General features: G+C 38.2%; 1 protein-coding gene across 1 annotated transcript in view; it reads right to left on the reverse strand.

Annotated features, from left to right (window-relative positions):
• Nucleotides 1–5,634: 5,634 nt before the first annotated feature.
• Nucleotides 5,635–22,166, reverse strand: part of LOC145411239 (zwei Ig domain protein zig-8-like) — a 76,910-nt gene continuing 60,378 nt past the window's right edge. The window contains exons 5-6 of the mRNA XM_080281306.1: nucleotides 13,048–13,222; nucleotides 5,635–5,813 (exon numbers count right to left, since the gene is read on the reverse strand). Coding sequence (XP_080137432.1) covers nucleotides 5,635–5,813; nucleotides 13,048–13,222 — 354 coding nt within the window. The remainder of the gene's footprint in view (nucleotides 5,814–13,047; nucleotides 13,223–22,166) is intronic.

Here is a 22,166-nt window from a genome sequence, read left to right on the forward strand (position 1 = left end):
CAACCCACACGTTTTTACAGTATAATCCAGTCTTAACCCGCCGACTCCCGTTGGTGTATATACGTCCACACATTTTGTCACTGTGACTCCCGTTGATGTATATAAACACACAGCAATTGCAAGGTCACTAATTTGCACAATTTTCAAATTTTGCGCGTGATTTATGGTACGTTTACACGGGACACCTTCCTCTACAAGATGCCAGGCAGGGTCAATGCCTTACCCAGCATGACCTCCCCCCCCACACGCCATCGGCAATTCACCTGTTACCAGTGACCTGGCCAGTAAAGACACGTCGTGCCACGGTACGAAATTCAAGGCCAGAGTGATTCCCCAATCAATGCTAATGTGGAGGACAAAGTTTACGTAGCATTAGAGGGAGAGACAGTCAGAAATGATGATCAGGTAATGTTGCCAAAAAAGGTCAGGTATGTTGATGTGTTTGGTGAGTGAAACATTGCTTATATTGCCTATATTACTGTGTGAAAACCAATATACGCTCATACTACATATAAATTCGTACCAGATAAATAATAAATACCGTTTATGAGTGGTGTGGAATAGTTACCCTCCCATATAACTCGTTTTCTTTGGAGCCAGCCTGATAGAAAACACAGTAAGGTAAGGGGTACCGCTACCTATATCCAGTATTATAAACATCAGGTGAGTGACTTATCTATGAATTTTCGATGTTTCTCACCAGAAGCAGAGGTTTGAGGCAAAAATTTTTTTTTTTCCAAAATTGGTAGGGATTGGGGTGGGGGGTCAGTGGTGCAAAATCAGTTGGGACAGGGCGGGTTAAATGTAACATACCAATATTTTTTACAGATTTTTCATAGTACATCTTACTGCACGACTGATAAAGTACTTTTGCATGATTAGGATTATTTAAGGATATAAAAATGCCAAAACCTCTTGTAGAGAGAGTAGTTATGTAAACATATGTTTTTTCTATTGCATTCAGTAGTCCTTTCCTATATTTAGGACACTTACCTATTTACTATATAAAACACTGATCTATACAGTCACTAGCATAGGTATGGCATTCATAATGTACGAGATGAAATGCAATTTCACAGTATCTTAACGGTAAATTTATTCAGGGGAAATAATACACTGTGCTAATTCAACACTTGTTTGTATTTTTAGTACAAATATATTACATACTCACACTGTGAAGATATGACGTTTATATATAAACATAAGCCAGTCAAGCAGGTTCATGGAGACCTACTTCATGCCACAAATTTATGTCAGAAAATGTCCATGCCCATATATATATATATATATATATATATATATATATATATATATATATATATATTCACTCTCATCTTAAATGACCAACTGCCTAGCCCCGGGCTTCTACGCTCCTCATGGGGCAACGTAAGATTGGATGATATATATATATATATATATATATATATATATATACTGCCATATTATTTTAGCATAAACATGACTTGAAACAGAAATAAAAGAAACCCTGGGCACTTCTGCTTCATACACATTTTAACAATATCTCTTGTTTCGTCACTGCAGGCTTCACGACAGGCAGATATTACCAACTGAAATGAGACAGCCACTAAGAAAACATAATTATATGATACATATTTTTTCTTTACTTTCTCCACTGATTTTACCTGCCAGGTTTATTCAAATGCAACGTGCAAGTTACACATAATGCACCATATTATACCGACTAAATAGAATTAGAATTAATGATTACTGATAAAGATAATTTTAAAATGCCTTTAATCACCTAATTTTTGCAATCACTGATTAAAAGATTATCTCCATAACCTTTTGCCCAAAACGATATAAACTCGGCGCTCCCTTTTGCAGCAGAAATTTTGGATTCATGGAGAAAAGTTGATGAAAAATATAAGTCTTAATACACGCCGTTCATAATTATCTTTGCCTCACCTTCCATTTATAATGGGGTGCACGCTCCAAAAAAGCTTTTTCTTTTGTGTTAACGTTTAGAAACTACTGACCGTGAGAGTTTGTGTTTTTTGAAGTGATGGCAGCTCTCCATGTGTTGTCGTCTTAAGCCACCTCCCTGTTCAGTGCTCTGTCTAGGAGGTATATGTGCTGAACATCATCCCCACGTCTTCCTTGGACTGCCTTGACATGTTTTCCCCGATAAAGATACCTTTGATCATCATCATCATCCGGTCCTATACCACATTCTTGTTACCATCTCAGCCTTCCAGTTCGTTTTACTTCTCAAATATTTGCAATACAAAATATCTCACGCAGCACGTTGTCGCTAATTCCGCCATTCGAGGAGACAATACTTACCTAGCTCAACATTTTTTTTTTTTTCTTGCATCCACTTCTTTCACAGGCCGTCTCGCTGTCATACAGAACAGAACTTTTCACCCATGTATTGAAAGAGTGCCCATGACACACAATTAAATCGAGGATGGAACAGAAGCCATGTATTTTAGAATGATCACTATTTTACTGTTAAGCTGGATCAGATGAGGTCGAATTGGCTATTGCCATAATCCCCTTCAACTCATATTTTGCATTTTTTTATTTAAAAAAAAAAAGTCTTGCCGCTGCCAAATAATTTATTCCAGATGTAGACAACACTCTTGTGATTAAGGGGTTAATAAGTCTATGTCTCAGCACTCGAGATAAGAAAGAAAAAAGAGTCTAGTGTAATGTAAATATACTCATTTTGAGAGCGCACGATGTTATATCTGACCCAAGTCCTGCTCATCTTTGTCAGATGTATGTTATTACCGCTTCCTGTACCTGGTAGCTTCATAAATACAGATTACAGACGAAACGAGTACCAGTATTGGAATAAGAACTAAAATTCCCCCCTCCCTCCAAAAAAGATATATATATATATATATATATATATATATATATATATATATATATATATATATATATATATATATATATGTATGTATGTAATAGTAAAATCCTCCATTTTATATACAGTACAATGAGCCTGTTACCGCTCTTTAAAATATTACTGAAACAGGTTTAGCAAAACATCCACACTTCTTGACTGGGTACCTACGTTATGATGGCATAATCATCAGTCGAAATAACTTTCAGCTGGCAAACCCAGAAGAACAACTGCATAAGCTAACTGAATTAGAACAAAGTAGTCGTGTGATTAATTCAGGCCACTTCAGGTCCCTGGACATCGATAATTTAAAATAATATCAGCCATGACCTAAGCCATTTAGAATAGTTAGAGAATCAGCTAAGTCTTTTTAATTTGATCCATTTTACCCAACCTCTGTTTGGGGCAATCATTGTCATTTCGATTTTGTCACGTCGATTCAGATCATTCAGTCTATCAAGTCCTCTTATATTCATTCAGATCTAATTCAAAACAACAGTGTCAGTAAAGGTCCATCACATCCAATCGCGTTCTATCAGAGCAGTTATGTTCGATTATGAACATTCAGGTCTGCCTGGGTTCATTAAGGTCATGTCAAAGCCATTTATGTAACAGTACATCCTATCAACCCATGCAATATCCACTTACGTCCTTATCCACGGAGGCTAACGCAGATCAAACTGGGTTCATTCACACCTGTTTAGGATCAATAGGGTTCATTCAGGACATAGTACAGATCCTCTCAGTTCACCATTATCAATATTAGTACAACGTGTTTTTCAATATGTTTTAGATCATTTCCATTATTCATGTGTGATCAGCTACTCTCTAGCCATGTATTTCGTTCTTATCCAATGCAGCTATGTATAATGAATTCAGGTTAAATCAAGTCCATTTAAGCTCAATTAGGTCCAAAACGAACCTAGGTCCAGTCAAGCCAATCAGATTCATTCCAACCTGGTCAACTTGTGATAATTCAGATCCAGTGAGTTGAATTAAGTTAATTAGGTTCATTAAGATATTTTGTATCTTTTATTTATTTATTTTTTTTATGTGTCCGACTCTGGAAATAGGCTTCACAGCCTGCTATCAAGGCCCAGCAGTCCTCCTACATACCATACACCTCTACATGTCACCACTTCGGCGCTAACACCCACCGTCCATATTGAATACATGCTAGGGCTGTCTCATACAGGACTGGTGTATTGGTATTAGCGGGGGTATTGTTACGACATGTCGGCGGGTCTTCTGGTAGATCAGTAAAGCCTGATTTATATTCAATCCCTACACATGCAGTACGGTTCTCTCCAGTGAGATAAGATCTACTTACAATTATTCCTGCGTCTATTCACGGTTCTCACATCAAGCTTCATCACATCGGATAAGCTAAGTTCCAGTCAGATCTGTCCGGGTTAAGCATCGATTCATTCTAGTTATTGTGGTTCATTCCTTGGCTATGCATTTTAATGACATTTACCCATTCTTACAGAATAAACTGGATGTGTGAAGAGGAGTGGGCGGGATGGGCTGAAACGGTGATGGGTGCCGGTGCATGCCAACAGATGTAAACGTTGTGAAGATAGTTATTTAAGGTAGGCTGGAGGTGCAAGTCACTGTAACGGGAGGGGTTGGTTGGAAAGGAGTAGGTTGTGCAGGTAGGACGAGTACTGTATGACGGGTGATACTGACGATCAGAATACAATTTTCTTAGAAGCTGGACATGTTCTGGGGGAGAAGGAGGATCTAATCTGATGAATATTCGTAGGAAGAATATGATGATGCTCATAAATTTCTCAGTGACCTATAAGATCTTCCATTTTCTTTTTCAGATGGCAATTAAAATATATGAAAATGGCAATTATGAACGTAGTCAAAGCTGGTAGAATGAGTGTGAATAGTTTGGTCAGGAAGGAAAACAGACGCATGAAGAATATAAGTGCAACAGGTATGTACATAGTTGAAGCTAGTGTGTCCAGCATAACGTGCACATGATTATTATGTATACAGATAATAAGATAGCTAAGTGAAGCAGGTATGTACAGAATTCCATGTACCGGTTGTACACAGAAACACTGAGAAAATAAGAGAAATATGCGTACACAAATTTCCATGCCCTGGTTGTGAAAAAAGTGTGTGAGACTTTAGAGGGTTAAACACAAGACTAAAGGAATATAAACATCATCTTACGATTATTTTCAGTAATGTACGTGTACTGCTTTGAATGAATTCTGGGAAAGATATAATATGACGTGATGCGGGTTTGTGTCATATGAAACAGTCGAATGTATGTGTTTTGAGGTTGTCCACATTCCATTATGTGTATTATTAATCACGAGAGGATTCTGAATAATAACCAAACCACTGTCTTATGCCATGGCAACCTTTTTTTTTCATGTTTCATTTGTTTGTTGACGTCAGTGTCTACTGTAGGACTGTTGGACAGACTTAATGTACAGTACATGATGTATATGCTGTATGAAATTCCTGGTGACGCTAACCTGGGTGAAAGTTGAATAAACTGGATCCCTGCTCCATACTCGTTTCCTCCTCTCAAAAGTGTACAGTGTTAGTTGAATTTACCAAGTATATATTTTTACTTCACACAGAATACTGATTTCTTTAAATATAACTTTTCAGACTTCGCAACTGCATACGCTTTCTTAAACTTTATCGAATGGCTGGACCAAAATATTAAATGCTATGGAAAACTGATTCATCTGCAACACTGCACCAACATTCCTGTCATTATTCGGTTCGTTCTCCTATCTGTCGATGAGGGACGTAATGACGGAGATAGCAAGTGTACAGGTTATTGCTTGCGAGGCTGCATGGGTGAGACCAGGAAGAAAACGCAAGGCCAGCAGCAGGGCTGGCAGCGTATGGGAGACTGAGGCAGGGGAAGCGCCGCTGGTGGTGGTCTGCATGGCGGCCGGGGTTTCACCTGCCAGGGGAAAAAATGACTAGTTTGGAATGGATCCGGTGACATTAACCACGTCACTCCCATGACGTATTTTTATTGTTAATTCTTATTGTTAGTAAGTGATTTCATTCAGCTTAGGAAGCCGACCTGCTCGTGAATGGGTTAAATGAGTCTTCTAAATGCCAGCAGCTACTGCTGTGGTCAGACCTTAAGCTAGTTGTCTGCAGGCCGTAACCGAGTCATCTGCAATTCTTAGGCTAATGATCTGGGAGGCCTTACGCTTGTTGTCTGAGAGCCCTATGTTAGCTGCCTAAGGAACTTAAGCTAGTGGTATGTAGGCCTTAAGAATATGGTTTTCTAGCCTTATACTAGTGGTCTAGAAGTCATAAACGAGAATCTGAAGGCCTTCAGCCAGTCATCTGAATGGCTGAATCTTGTGGTGTGGAGGGTTAGGTAGCTGTTTGGCTACCTAAGCTAACGGTTTGTACCTTAAGCTGGTGGTCTGAGGGCCTTACCCATTTAGTCCAACATATAGCTTAATCTGGAGCTGCAGTAGCAAATGGCACTAAGTGTTAGGCTATGGTGATAATTCCTGTACCAATGTTGAACGTGTATTTTCCTTCCCCGACACCAAGAGTAATTTATGGTTAAATTCTTTTCTGGACTTTGAAATAATGAGAATCATATTAATACCACTTAACATGAATAATACACGATGACAGGGTTTATGCAAAATTAACATCAATTGTGCACAATAAATTCGTCAGTCATACTCAGCACCAAAGTGTGCCCGTATTCGAAAATAACTATCGCTACAGTTTTAGATCACCAGCAGAGGATAATGCCCGAGGACTATTTACAGTACTAGTGGAACTATGAAATGGTATCCGTGAGGTACAATAGTGAATATTACATAAAATTAAGAAATTGTAGAGTGTTATGGTCTTCGTCGCTATGAAATCAAAAATAATTACTACAACATGCTCTGCTCCTGCACCTGTACGTTAGCTTTTATAAACAGCTTGAATCAACTACATATTTGTGATTTTTTTTCCAGCCCTGACAGGGAGGATAGCACAATTTTCGGGAAGTCGTGTGTGTTCTTACCTTATTGTATCTCTACAAGAATGAGTCATGATCGTACTGTCCAGTGAATTAAGCCATTTTTATCATACATATCCTTATATTTATGAATAGTTTTGGCACACACTGTTTCACTCGGTCGTGCATTCTACTGATCAGTTACCCTATTTGGGAAACTGAATTTCCTTAGGTCTTTGTCACATCTCTTTTTATGCAGTTTCTTGCAGTGTTCTCTTGCTGATTCCTCCCTATAGGTTATACATTCATTGATGTCTATTTTCTCTTTCCCTGAGATATTTTTGTATAACTTAATCGTGTGTGTGTGTGTGTGTGTGTGTGTGTGTGTGTGTGTGTGTGTGTGTGTGTGTGTGTGTGTGTGTGTGTGTGTGTGTGTGTGTGTGTGTGTGTGTTCTTACCTAATTGTTCTTACCTAATTGTATCTTTACAGGAATAAGTCAAGCTCGTACTGTCCCGTGACTTAAACCATATTTATCGTACATATCCATAAATTTGTGAATTGTTTTGGCACACACTATTTCATTCGGTAGTGCATTCCATTGATCAATTGCTCTGTTTGGGAAACTGAATTTCCTTACGTCTTTATCACCTCTCTTCTTATGTAGTTTTTTGCAGTGTCCTCTTGCTGATGCTTCTCCATATGTTAAGTAATCATTTATGTCTATTTTCTCCTTTCCTGATATGCACTTATATAACATTATCATGTCACCTCTTTTCCTTCTCTCCTGTAGTGTTGGTAGATTCAGTTTATTTAGTCTTTCTTCGTGTGGAAGAGATACGAAAAAATGCAAAGAATCTTATGGAAAAAGAGGAGTTCAAAAATGTATGGAAAAAAAGATGCCTAACACAAGAGGAACTGGAATTACTGAAAGAGAAAAGGGAGGAAGCAAAAACAAAAAATGAGGGAAGATCAGAAGAGGAGAAGAAGAAATTTTTTTACAAAGTAATAGGATTGCAGGTACGAAAGTGGTACACAAACAGGATGGAAAAAAAAAAAGGAGGAAGGTAGTAGAACCATGTCATGACAAGTATATAAACAAGATGATAAAGTTGATGTACTCAAATGTGGATGGAATGGTATCTAAATTACTAGAGATGAATGATTATGCCAGAGAAAATGAACCACAAATAATATGCCTAACTGAAACAAAATTAACACCAAGGATATCCAATGACATACTAAACTTAGAGGAATACAATATATGGAGAAGAGACTGAAATTTAAAAAAAGGAGGAGGAATTATAATATTAACTAAGAAAAATCTGAAAGTCAAGGAAATAAAACTAGATATACCATCACAAGTAGAACTGATTGCAGTAGAGATCGACACATCTGAAGGTAAAGTAATTGTAGCCAATTTGTACATGCCACCCAGATCAAACACATGGGAAAGAGACGAATATGAGGACCTGGCAGAGAGTACAATTCAGAGTATAAGATCATTGCTACATAAAATGGAAGAGAAATCGGAAAGAATTATACTAACTGGGGACTTCAATACAAATATAAATTGGAATACTCTAGATATAAATAGCCAAGAAAGCTGTTGGGACCAAAAGCTCCTGGATCTCGTACAAGAGTTTTTCTTAACGCAACATGTGAGGGAAACCACCAGAAAAAGAGGACTTGATGTACCTTCAGTGCTAGATCTAATATTTACTAGGCAAGAAAATTATATTGACAGTTTAATATATCGCCCTCCACTCGGCAAAAGCGATCATGCAGTACTAAATTATAACTTCAGGATAGCATATGACATAGTAAACAGCAATTACAGTTACAAAAAGAGCCTAAACTATAAAAAGGGAAATTATCAAGATCTAAAGAAGTATTTCTTAGAAGTTGATTGGGAAAATGAGCTTAGAGGACAAGATTTAAATGCTGTATATAAAATTTTTTTGTGAATTTTATGAAATAGGAGTCCAGAAGTACATCCCACAGCACAAAGAAGGAGATAAGAATATACAGAAATGGTTCAATACAGAATGTAAAAAATCAAAAGAAAGAAGAGATTTGTTGTGGAATAGATACAGAAGACACAATAGTGAAAGGGCGTATAATAATAAACAGGCAAGAAACGACTATACAAGAATAAGGAGGGAAGCCCAAAAACAGTTTGAGGAGGATATAAAGTAAAAGTAGTGATCAACAAAAGCTGTTTTACAGCTATATCAGAAGCAAAACCAAAGTAAAAGATATAATACAATCCATTACGGACGAGGGAATCACTTATACACAAGAGAAAGATATTTGTGAAGCACTAAATAAGAATTTCCAATTAGTTTTTACAGAAGAAAACAATTTTGAGAGGGACTATGTGGAACACGCATGTCCACACATACTACCAGATATACAAATAGCAGAATAAGTAATACAGGAGGAGTTAAGAAGATTAGACAGAGGAAAAGCAAGTGGTCCTGATGAAATTTCATGTTGGGTATTATGAGAATGTGCAAAGGAGTTAAGTAAACCATTATTTTTAATTTTCAAGAAATCCTTGAGTCAAGGTAAACTACCTGATATTTGGAAAAAAGCAAATATTGTCCCCTTATTCAAGAAAGGAAATAGACAAAATCCACTCAACTACCGACCAGTATCACTGACCAGTGTTGTAAGCAAGGTATTAGAATACAGTATGATAACAGAAAGACAGTTTGGTTTCAGAAAAGGAAAATCATGTGTTACTAATCTGTTGAGCTACTATGACAGAGTAACAAACACAATACAGAAAAGGGAAGGATGGGTGGACAGTATCTATTTAGATTTCAAGAAAGCTTTTGACACAGTACCACACCAAAGACTTTTATGGAAACTGTACCATCAAGGAGGAATTCGAGGCAAACTTTTTTGTTGGATGCAAGACTTTCTCATAAAAAGAGAAATGAGGACAGTACTAAGAGGAAACTACTCATCATGGAAAGAAGTGACTATTGGAGTACCACAGGGTTCAGTGCTGGCACCAATCATGTTTTTAGTGTATATAAATGATATAAACAGTAACACTGGAAATGAGAGCTATCTGAATATGTTTGGAGATGATGCAAAAATAAAAAGGAGAATTACTAACACAGACTCTTGTAAAGAGCTACAAGAAGAATCAAATAAACTTCATGAATGGAGTAGTACATGGCAAATGGAATTCAATGTGGACAAGTGTCATGTAATCAAGTTTGGTAAAGGTGGAAAAAGACCTGATTGGGATTATAAGTTAGGAAATAAAACCTTATACACATCAGAAAGGGAGAAAGACCTAGGTGTGATTATCAATAACAGACTATCTCCAGCTGACCACATCAGCGAGAAGGTACGGCACATGTATACACTGCTTGCAAATATGAGAATAGGATTCACATACAAAAATGAAGACATGCTAAGAAGGATAATAACATCATTCATTAGACCAACCCTGGAATATGCATCAGTAGTCTGGAGTCCTCATCTCAAAAAGCATATAGACAAGATTGAAAAAGTTCAAAGGGCCGCAACAAGATGGATACCAAGCTTAAGGGACGTAAGCTAGTGTTTACACTCTGGAAAGTCACCTTTAAAGGTCTTGTCTTGCTTTTCTCGTATTTCCCTAACCTTTTGTGTTCCTTTATGTCTTTACTACAGATTTCCTCTGATACTTCTTTCAGTAAGTTCATTACATTTGTCATCTCCATTTTGTCTCTTGTGATCTTGTTTTTAACTTCTTCCTCTTCTATACCAGTGATTACTATTGATTTGTTTATCTCTACTGAATCTCTGACTAACTTTGGATTGTTTTGTATTATTCTTTTCACCTCCTTTTTAATGCTTTTTTCCTCCACCCTTGTTTCCAAGTCTTTCTTTACTTTCACCATTTCAGCATACGTGGTTTCTACATCATTTTTGTAGCTTTCCACAGCTTCATTCACTTGTGTTATCTTCTCAATATCACTGCTCTGGTCAATAAGACTGCTAACTTGCCTAATTGTCTCTGTGTCATTTTTGAACTCTTCCATAACACTCTCGTGATTGACTACTGTACTTGCCATTTCACTTATTTTCTTCCTAAGTGTACTCAATTCCACTGTTAGTTCACTGATGGTTGTGTCTTTCTTATTGGCCTCCCTTCCTAGTTTTTCTATTTTTTCCTTTTGCAAGTGCATCTGCTTCTTTATTTCATCAATTTCATTTTTGAATGCCATTTCTAGTTTGTTTACACGTTCAACCAGTCTATTGTGAGTCTCTACTTCAACCAGTTCTTGGTAGAAATCATCATATTGCTTTTTACCTTTATCCCTTTTCTTTTCCAAATTTGCTTTACTAAAGTATGTATCCATTTTGCAATACTTACAGTAAAGTGCAGAGCATGTACTTACAATCTCCGTGTTGTTGTAGTCTAAACAAACCTCAGAGATGACTCAGCGTATTCTTTCGTCTTGGTTCTATTTCCTGTTTGAACAAGTCTTGTTTAAACTTATTATTTTTTTCCTTTTAATAATGAACAATCATTTAGTCTAACCTGGTACTAAGCTTGACTCATACAAAGATACTAATTTAGGTAATGCCACTGGCCGTGATGATTCGGCATGGAGTGCCGGCGTCGCACGTCCGCCCAGATTGAATCCCTCTGTGTGTGTGTGTGTGTGTATCACGCCTTCACATATGCCACCAGTGCGATCGTATGGCTTTACGTAGGGATACGGGTGTTTTATGATGCAGTTTAACAGTTATTATGTCGTTCTTTCAAAGATGCATGCATATCGCAGACTGAGTATACAGCTTCCATGTTTTCTTTGAATGCACATTAAGGAACTGTACATCTACTTTACTACATACTAAGTAAAAAGCTTTTCTTTCGGATAGTAAGTAAAATTTTCAGTACGTTCAGTTAATAATTAGAGAGACCTCGTTCATCATTCCAGTCCAATAGTCTAAATTGGTAGTGGTAAATTCCAAAACTATCAAATGAAGACATTAAGAACAGGATGATATTTACCTTCGACCTCAGCCAATATGTACCATTAAACTCTCCTTACTTTTTATATGTTCGATGATGCTTACACCTGAACAATAAAAATTTCCTTAAAAATTTTGAAATCGATATTTTTTTAAATACTGTATATATTTAATAATGAAATCAGTGGGTGGTTGGATGTGGTAATGGTTATTATATTTTCCCTAATCATATTATCTGTTAAGCCAATTTTATTCGTATTATAACATCAATATGCAACAGCAACAGGTGGCTAAATTCACTCAAACCTGCACCAATAGAGCTGAGTTGGTCGTCTATCAGCTCGAAACTAGTGGGTTTGGGACTCATAGAAAGAGCTTTAGAACTACTTAGCTATTCACATGAGAATTATTTCACTCGTGTGAATATATCTGTTTAGCATCAACCAACGTAAAACGCAAAGATGTATTTCAGTCACTGAATCGGTCAAGCTGTTGGTCAAGGGAGATTAAATTTGTGTTCCGGTGAGCACTGAGATCTTTGCATGGACTGGTATGAGTTCATAATTTGAAATCATATCCAGACTGTCCAATCCCGCAGATGACTCTTCATTACTCTCCCTTAATCGTCCAAGGTCTTGCTTACAAGCTAACACGGATTATGACCGAAACTAATCCATCTAACGTATTGTAATACTGACATTTGGTTTTATCTGATCATAATTTACAATCAGTTGTGACCTGTGTGTAGAACAGTATTATCAGAGATAAAAGAATTTGAAATGCAACAGCGTGATGGCCTTTAGTTTGGCTCGTGACTTTTAAGAATTATATATGTATATATATAAAAGCTTTAAGTTAACCAAAGGTAAAGATTATTTAACTGTTTTGTATAAATAGTTAAAGGAAACAGGCAGAGAGTTCAGTTAACGAATATATATATACCTTGATTTTCCATCGCAAAAGGAATTACGCATGACACCACTATTTTGATCTACTTACCACTGAAAGTCCTTGCAACTCGCAAAACATCAATGCTGCAGGATTTTATATAATCAGAATCGCAGATATAAGTGACACCATTTAGAACAGTAAACAATATATATCCAAAATACAATAAAATTTCGTTCACTTCTTAAAAACTCAGAATAAAAGTTGATCCTTATTTTCATCAGTCTTACTGCTATGCCCCCAGCAAATGAAGTACGCGCCACAAAGTCATATTTCACTTACTTTTTAAGACGTGGACGTCAATGGAGACCTTCAGTGCATTGGAAGGCTTGCAGGAGTAACGACCCGAGTCCTTCATGGTAGCGTTGATGACCAGGAGAGAGGAGCGTGTGGTGTCTCCCCAATGTCTTGTCTGTACAGTGATCTCTCCAGTGTCTCGCTTCCCGTAGTTCACCAACTGTTGGAAGAGGACGAGGATAAGAGGTTCACGACGTTTAGAAATGTTAGGACTATTTTGGGTTGTGATGGCTGGAACTGACGACCTTGCTGGTGTAACGGGGTCGGAACTGAGTCTGAGGAATGAGACATGAAGCACAATGTGCTGGAAAGTGAAACCAATGTGTGCTTAAGGAGTTTCACTAAGAAGAAAAGGTGGTGGGACTGGTTAGCAGGAAAAAAAAAAGTAGAACTAGATGGAGCAAAAGGCACAGAGGTAGAAAAAGTGTGGTGGGAGTGAGATAAAAGAGAGATTAAAATGACGGAGGCCTGAGCATCAAAGTGTAACAGGCACACATAAACCAAAGCAAGATGAATAATTGCTTTGACGGAAACCACTTTAATAAATCTTCTACAAGATGCGTACTTCAACAATCGTAACACACTTAACTTTAACTAGTTGTTACTGTTTTTGCAATACCAATATTAATTTGTGGAACATTACACATTTTATAACAATCCAAATGTGAAAATATTGGATTATACAGAAATCCTCTTTATCAACCGTCTTTGTCAGATAAAATATTTCACATTGTATCCTTGCAATCACTAGGAATTTTGCTCAGTGTAGGATAGCGCCCTTCCGGTGAACGATATAACAGATACGGGTAGATAGATGAGAAAGAAACATTTGAAAATTGCATCATCAAATGGAATGGGTAAAGGCTGAACAAGTTGCCGTGGGTAATTCCATTCCATTCCCCAAACAGGTCACTTGGAGTTTCAGGCACACACACGGGAGCGACCGAATGGTCGAGTGAGAGTGCAAGCGCGCACGCACACACACACACACACACACACACACACACACACGTTTATTTAAATAATATCGAACAGATGGCAAAAAATTAGGTGGATTAAGTACTATCTGGCAAAAAAAAAATAATAATCATAGGACACTGGACATATATCGAAGGAAAAGTCAGTTTGGGAAGTTCTGATCCGATTTTGACCAATCTTGGTGGAAGTACTGGGGGACGGGAATGGGTGAAGTGGTTTAATTCTAAGTAGGCTACGATCAAAGGCAATGGTCACATACTCAGGTAAAAACAATTAACCTTTTAACTCTGGTACGTGTGATTCGATTTGGATGAAAAGTGGGCGAAAGGGATAAGGATGGCCTAGGATGAGAGCATTCTTATTTCAAAATGACACACCAAAAATCAAATTTTTATGGGAAGGTGAATTTGAATACAAAAACCGATTTGAACTAACTTGCTAGATGGACAATCAGTCACAATTCAAGGGTATAGGCAGGCTCAATGGTTCGGCCAAAGCATCATCGAGCACCTAATGAGTCCGAGTACGTTGCTCACCAGTTTCGAAGCATAGTTATGAATCACAGTTGAAACACCAGATCGGAAGCGAAGAAACTTCTTTAATTCATAATGTGTACAAAAATATTTCCCAACACTATTTCGTTATCATATTCCAGTAGCAATAGTTCCCAGTGAGCGCGTGAACTGGCTTAAAACTTTATTTGCGGCGTGAGTGTTATACTATACGAGTCCTTTCTTTTTTTTTATTTCTTTTTTTTCCACGGTGTGCTGTTCTGTCTAGTTATCGTTTTCTCTCGGCATTTACATATTTTGTTCTCTTGTTCTGCTTCATTGTGTTGTGCTGTATTTTTCCCGAGATATTCTACTGGGATGTCTTGTTCAAACTATATTGTGTTTTGCTTGTAATAATCAGTTCTTTAATGATATTCTCCCCCTTCTGTTTAGAGCTGTACAGTATTTTCCTCACAATGTTGCATTTTGCCGTGAAATGTTTTTTCTCACGATATTCTGTTTTGTTTGTTTTTCAGATGGTAATTCGTTCCTATGTATTCAGGTGAGGGGCAAAGGAGAACCCACCTCAGGAATCACTACATAACAATAACAGTGAAGGGTAACGGGTATCTTTTTAGCAGTTTTCCTGCATTTCGAAACTCTCTCTCTCTCTCTCTCTCTCTCTCTCTTTCTGTGTGTGTGTGTGTGTGTGTGTGTGTGTCCTCGTTTTCTAGCAATCGTTAGTTTTTCTCTCTTTTAGCCTCTTCATCTTTATTTGCCAGCTTATCTCCGCATAGGCCACACTGTTACTATTCTGTAAGTTACCTGTCCACACTTTGTCGATATTTAACAAACTAAGCTACCCCACAAAAGAATATTAAGCAAAGGACACTGAGTATATTGCAGAGGAGTCAGCCCCTGATAATCTCATACGCCTTCCAAAACACCGTTCACTGTCTCTCCTCTCCAGCATTCAACATTCATTCTGACTCCTTGAATCCGATGATGTTTTATTTTATAATTTCTATAATCAGACGATTTTGGAAATATATTGCATAAAAATATAATTTCCTTATTACCTTCATTATAAAGGTGATCTCCTAAACCTAATAAAATAAACTTGTCCGGTAGCTGGTGGAAAAAGAATATATAATGTTCTCGGTTTGTTGGTTTTATGGAGATGGTTATCATTTTATCCAGGTTTTTTCCAAGGCATGGTAATCATTATATCTATCTATCTTTCTATCTATCTATAACTATATCAATGTATACGTATTTATCTATAGATATATAGATAGATAGATAGATAGACAGATGTACACTCCCACACCTCGTCTTTTCACCTTTTTCTCTTTCGCCTGTATTGGTGTTTTATTCCCCTCTCCTATTTCATATCTTGTGCGCAGTAGTCATTTCCATTTTCAGTTTTACAATAAGAGTGTTCCATTCCCTCGTTGTTGCTGATTTGTTTTTCCGTTTACTTACACATTTCGTATATGCAGCGTACATCTCCCATTTTGACAGTATTAGAAAATTTTTTCCCTAGTCAGCATCCTGTTTACACTGAAACTGTTAAAACAAATTCTGTTCTGGCTGGTAGGCGAACCCACAATCCACTAATCTGGCGCAGTGATAAAGATGTGTGCAATAGCTCGCAACTCGCTGACACTTAGGTCATTTGCGATATTTGAAAGTGTTGCATGAACTGTGTTTATCTGTCGGTAATAGGTAGACCACAAGAAATCATGAGGATAAGGAACATCCTCTGTCGTTCGAAGAGGAGTGGGAAATATACAGAAGAAGGCAGGGCACATTTCTTGTAGAGAAGTGTCGGCGAACATTTTTTCACGGTTGTATCTTCTGGTGACCAAACTGGTTTCTCATTACCAGTGCCACTATTTACAACCCTATGTAATAACCATTATATTGTAACCAAATGGACGCCAAGAGGTCATTAGAGTTCAGGCGCTCCAACCAGGTATGGTCCATCAGTGCTTAAATATAAGGGTGGCGTTACATTATTGTTTATACAGTTTTACTTTCGGCTGAGCAAACAGTCATTCTGCCATAAAAGGTCTAGACAACACGGCGTGGAATGCTCCTAATGGGGCAATGGAGGACTCCACGACACATCTGACATATGCTGCTGACATAGTGTATGCTACCACCTATTCACTCCCACATGTTCATCAAATTCAGTCCAATTAATGCAGACAAGACGGTACGGTGATCACCAGTAGTGCAGAAGGCAAGTTTTGCAAGCCTCTGGACCAGTCCATTCCGGCTTGCACTGACCTCCCCTGCGTGTGTGACAATGGACCAAATGAGACTCTTGTTGGACGGAAGGTATGTCTGGGTCACGGCCCAGTTCTTCTGGGCCGTGGTTTGGACATAATCATGAAGAATTTGGCCTATATGTGTAAGCATGGATGTTTGGGCTTAGCCATGAAGTATTCTGCCAATTATGTGTGAACAAAACACAAAGACAGTAGAGAGAGCAAATATCTTTCATCATTCGCAAAGTCATTTCCAGTCATAAAAAGAAGACGAGATGTGATAACTCAGCAGTCCGTTCATATCACGTTCATGATAACTGGGTCCTTATTGTCCCAAGTGAAATACACCAGCAGCACATCCTGTTATCGAGAATCGAAATGTAATAATTACCTTAAGTAAAGAAAATTATCATCTTGAAGGAGTTGTAACTCTCATCTCATCTTTGTTTTATTCCTTGTTTTATAACTTTTCACTTCTCGAAAGACATAATTATTCCACTAAACTTAATTAATCTTTCATTTCCACACGGATCTACTCTATATCACCTCCCCAAGTCAGGATTAGTCGCAAACTGAGTAACTACATTTGTTTGTAATAATTGTCTTTTTTTTTTTTTTTAACTAGCCATCACTACGTTATTAGCTGTTTACAACCAGCCGTGGGATGTTCCTCGTTGTCCTTGTCACTCAGTGCTACCGTGCAACACTACAGTACTTTTAAGCCTTGGTTGTGACCAGTCTAAGTGAGTCTAGTTCTGGTGCCAGGTCGCATGAACTAGTATGATCAAATCGAACTGCCGCACCAAGCTTATTAACAGGTCAAGGTTTTTAACAGTCTAGCCTGGTGTAGATGTCTCGTAAAAATGTGCTGTTAGGAATTCGAAAAAATGCAAGAAAAAAAAAAACACTACATATTCATCCATAATTCTGCCTGGGACCACCAGAGCACATAGTGTTTTCATGTTTCACTCCATTGCCATTCATAGCACCTGCACAAATTACAGTACACTGCTTGGTTCACTGCCAATCGATTATGTTGAACTTAGGAGAGACCCTCCATTTAACCCTTTCAGAATGGTAATGAATTTTGTACCACATGTTTCCTGTGGTAGGTGTTGGCGACCATCATCCACTCACTTGATGTACTGTAGTGCTGCCTACTTCTTCCTTAACCTTTATCATTCTTTTTCTGTGCCTTCCCTCCTCTCTTCCTATTTTTCCCATCTTTCCTGTCACTTCTTATTGCTTTTCTTTCCTTTACAGGTGGATTTACATCGAGTGACAAGCCAAATGGTTTCCTGTAAGCCAAGAAACCATTTACAATGCCGGGTGGTAACCATATAACCAAACCATACGTGCTCCCTAAATGTCAACAAGTGCGTTGGTGGGGGGTTAGTGCCCCTCCCCGTAAAACAAATAACGCAAAGTCAAATGGCCACCCCTTACGGGATTATGGCGTCTGGCAATAGATGTTTCCTGTGTGACAACTTTTCTTTTCTTTTTTTCAAATCAGGAGAAATCTTTTTACGCCTAATCTAATAAAAAAGAATTAACCTGAATGTCATTTATAACATCATCGGTACTTTAGTTATATCGTGGAACTATGGTCACCTGTACAATAACCATCACCAGTTACACCTACACTCCACTACAATCTCATCCACAGCAGTCATCATTTGCATTCTGTCAGCATGTAAATATGATGCATATTCAACTCCTAAACGTGTTCTGCAAACGACACAAACACTAATTTGTAACTTCATCATGAAGGGTGTATGTGAAAAAATTAAATTAAAAAGTATAATTATGCATTACACAGAATGCATCATAAATATTTTCAGATTGTATTCTGAACGAAAGAAATACCTCAGTATGAAAGTACTGTATATCATATGATTCACGCCAGTCATAAATTTTCTTTACTACAAACCAAAAACATCCGAGGATATACCATTTGCAACATACGTTTTATATCCCATTTTGTCATAGAAAAATAATTACTCACACACACACACACACACACACACACACACACACACACACACACACACACACACACACACACACACACACACACACACACACACACACACACACACGAGTATCTCTCTCTCTCTCTCTCTCTCTCTCTCTACATATAATATGCTAATAAACAAATTGGTTAAGCGTGATTCGTAGTCATGCTGATATACCCACAACGAAAAGGAAAGACAAAAATGTCATCAGCGCTTTCCTGTAATCACATAGGCCTATTCAGGGGTGATTACACGAAAGCATTAAGGGTATTTACTATTTTCCTATTCCTTGTTGATGTATAATTATCTGTCTATCTATCTATCTATCTATATGTATATAGTAAGTTATATATATATTTAAAACACCCACCCATACACACCCACATCCACACCCATCCACCCCCCCCCACACACACACACGTTTATATAGACAGATACATAGATAGACAGATAGATAGACAGGCAGACAGATAAGTACATAGATAGAGGGAAGGATAGATAGATAGATAGATATACAAATAGACAGATTGTAAATAAACATTCACCATAAATATATAGATAGCTAGATATATATATAAATAGACAGAGGGATAGATAGATAGGCAGATACATTGTCTACCTATCTATCTATCTATAGCCCGACGCCCTAATCCCGCAAAGGGTGGCCGCAGACAAAACGCCTCCAAGTCACTCTGTCACCCACCATTTGACTCCCCTCCCCCCAACTCACCCCCCCCATATACCTCTCAACTCCATCCCTCCATCTCATCCTCGGTCTACCCCTCCCTCTCCCTCCCTCCACCTCACCTACATACACCCTCTTAGTCAGTCTTTCATTCTCCATTCTCTCCACATGTCCAAACCACCTCAGTGTATTTCTCCTAATCTTTTCAACCACATCCACATCTACCCCACATCGTTCCTTCACTTCTTCATTCGTCAACCTGTCCCTCCACGTCACTCCACATGCTCCTCTCAAGTAACTCATTTCCACTGCTCTCACTCTTGACTTGTAAATATGTATAACATACACCATAAATATATCCACCCATCATCCAGTCCTAAGTTGCCCCAAGTCCAAAGTTGCCCGGGGCTAGGCAAATTGCTTGTGATAAGATGAGAGTGACCAGTTTCACTCACCCCTGAGTGGCATTACGTGAGCAGTAAACCTCAACCACCCATTGGATATAAACCTACACAGGCTCACTCCGATTGGAGCGCCTTAATTACCCACTAAATCACCAGGCACCATAATTTGGTTATATGGTTACCACCCAGCGTAGTAAATGGTTTTCTGGTGTACAGGAAACCACTTGGCTTGTCACTCAGTGTACAGTCACCCATTGGCAGAATGAAGAGGAAAGAATGAAACAAAGACAGAAGAGGGAGTGTAATGTCACCCATAGGCAGAAGGAAGAGGAAAGAATGAATGCAAGACAGAAGAAGATGGAAGGAAGAGAGGAAAGGGCAGACACCCGAGAGCAGTACTACATCGAGTGACTGGATGTTGCTGTTCTCGTGTGTCTGCCCTATCCTCTCTTCCTCCCATCCTCTTGTATTTCTTTCCTTCATTCTTTCTTGTTCCTTTTGCCTATAGGTGACTCTACTGTACACTGAGTGACAAGCCAAGTGGTTTCCTGTACACCAGGAAACCATTTACTGCGCTGGGTGGTAACCATATAGCCAAAGTATTGTGCCTGGTGGTTTAGTGGGTAATGTGTAGGTTTATATTCAAGGGATGATTGGGGTTTCCTGTTCACGTAATGCCACTCAGGGATGAGTGAGTCTGGTCACTCTCATCTTGAATGTAAGGACCATCCTGCCTAGCCCCGGGCTCCAACGCTCTTCTTGGGGCAACATAGGATTGGATGATGGATATGTATATATATATATATATATATATATAGATAGATAGATAGATAGATAGATAGATAGACAGATAGATATATATATACTCGATCTATCTATCAATATATATATACATATATATATATATATATATATATATATATATATATATATATATATAATCTATCTATGTATGTCTCTATCTATCAATCTATATATATGGTGTATGTTCTACATATTTACACTAACTCTCTCTCTCTCTCTCTCTCTCTATATATATATATACTTTTTTATGTGCTCGACTCTGGGCATAGGCTTCTCAGCCTGCTCCGAAGGCCCAGTAGTCCTCCTACATATCGTACACCTCTACATGTCAGCACTTCGGCGCTAACACGCACCGTCCATATTGAATACATGCTAGGGCTGTCTCGTACAGGACTGGTATATTGGTATTAAAGGGGGTATTTTTACGATATCTCGGCGGGTCTTCTGGTAGATCGGTAAAGTCTGTCGTAATGAAATTCAAATCCTTAAACTGTTCCCTGCACCAGCGGGGATTAGAACCTGGGTCTGGTAGGACCGCAAGCCACCTCTCTACCGATTGAGCCACCGCCTCAATCTATCTATCTATGCCCTATGCATGTATGTATCTATCTATCTGTCTATCTGTCTATCTATCTACTATATACAGTATATATATATATATATATATATATATATATATATATATATATATATATATATATATGTATGTGTGTGTGTGTGTGTGTGTGTGTGTGTGTGTGTGTGTATGTATTTATATATGTACCAGTAATTATACTGCATAATATAAATTTATAGATACATACATACATAGATAAATATGCATTCATGAATGTATACATTTTAATAATTGAATCTCTCATCACCTCATTCATATATATCACTGGTTAAGAAACCTTTTTCTTGTCTCTGACACAACTATTTGTGCATTGGTTAGTGAAGGCTGTATGTAACTCACCCAGTTCGAAAGTTTCCTCTTAGCTTAATAATATCATCCGAAGACAGGAAGAGTAACATGAAAAAGACGGCCACAAATGGAAGAAGATAACATCAGGTCACTTAATTCCATGACGAAACTGGAGATCATGAATGCCATTAAGTAAATTTCCCATTATTTGTAACCATTAGCGTCCTTCCTACCATGCTATGTCTCTAGCCAACAGTCGAGCCAGAAAATCGATTCCATTTTTCGCATTCGTTTCCCTCTATAATATTCTCGCCGGCCATTATTCTCCTCTCCCCCTCTCTCTCTCTCCCTCCGTCCCCCCTCCCCTTGTCTCTCTCTCTCTCTCTCTCTCTCTCTCTCTCTCTCTCTCTCTCTCTCTCTCTCGTCATTTTTCTCCCCCATCATTTTCTCTCCTGCTGACAGTCTTCCTCTATTTCTCTCTCATGCACACAGTTACTCTTTCTCCAATCATCCTCTCTCCCTCTCCGCTTTCTCTTCCCCGTGCATG

The sequence above is a fragment of the Coenobita brevimanus genome, chromosome 88 (assembly GCF_032717465.1).
Source record: "Coenobita brevimanus isolate Jiangsu-jjx chromosome 88, ASM3271746v2, whole genome shotgun sequence".
Lineage (NCBI taxonomy): Eukaryota > Metazoa > Arthropoda > Malacostraca > Decapoda > Coenobitidae > Coenobita > Coenobita brevimanus.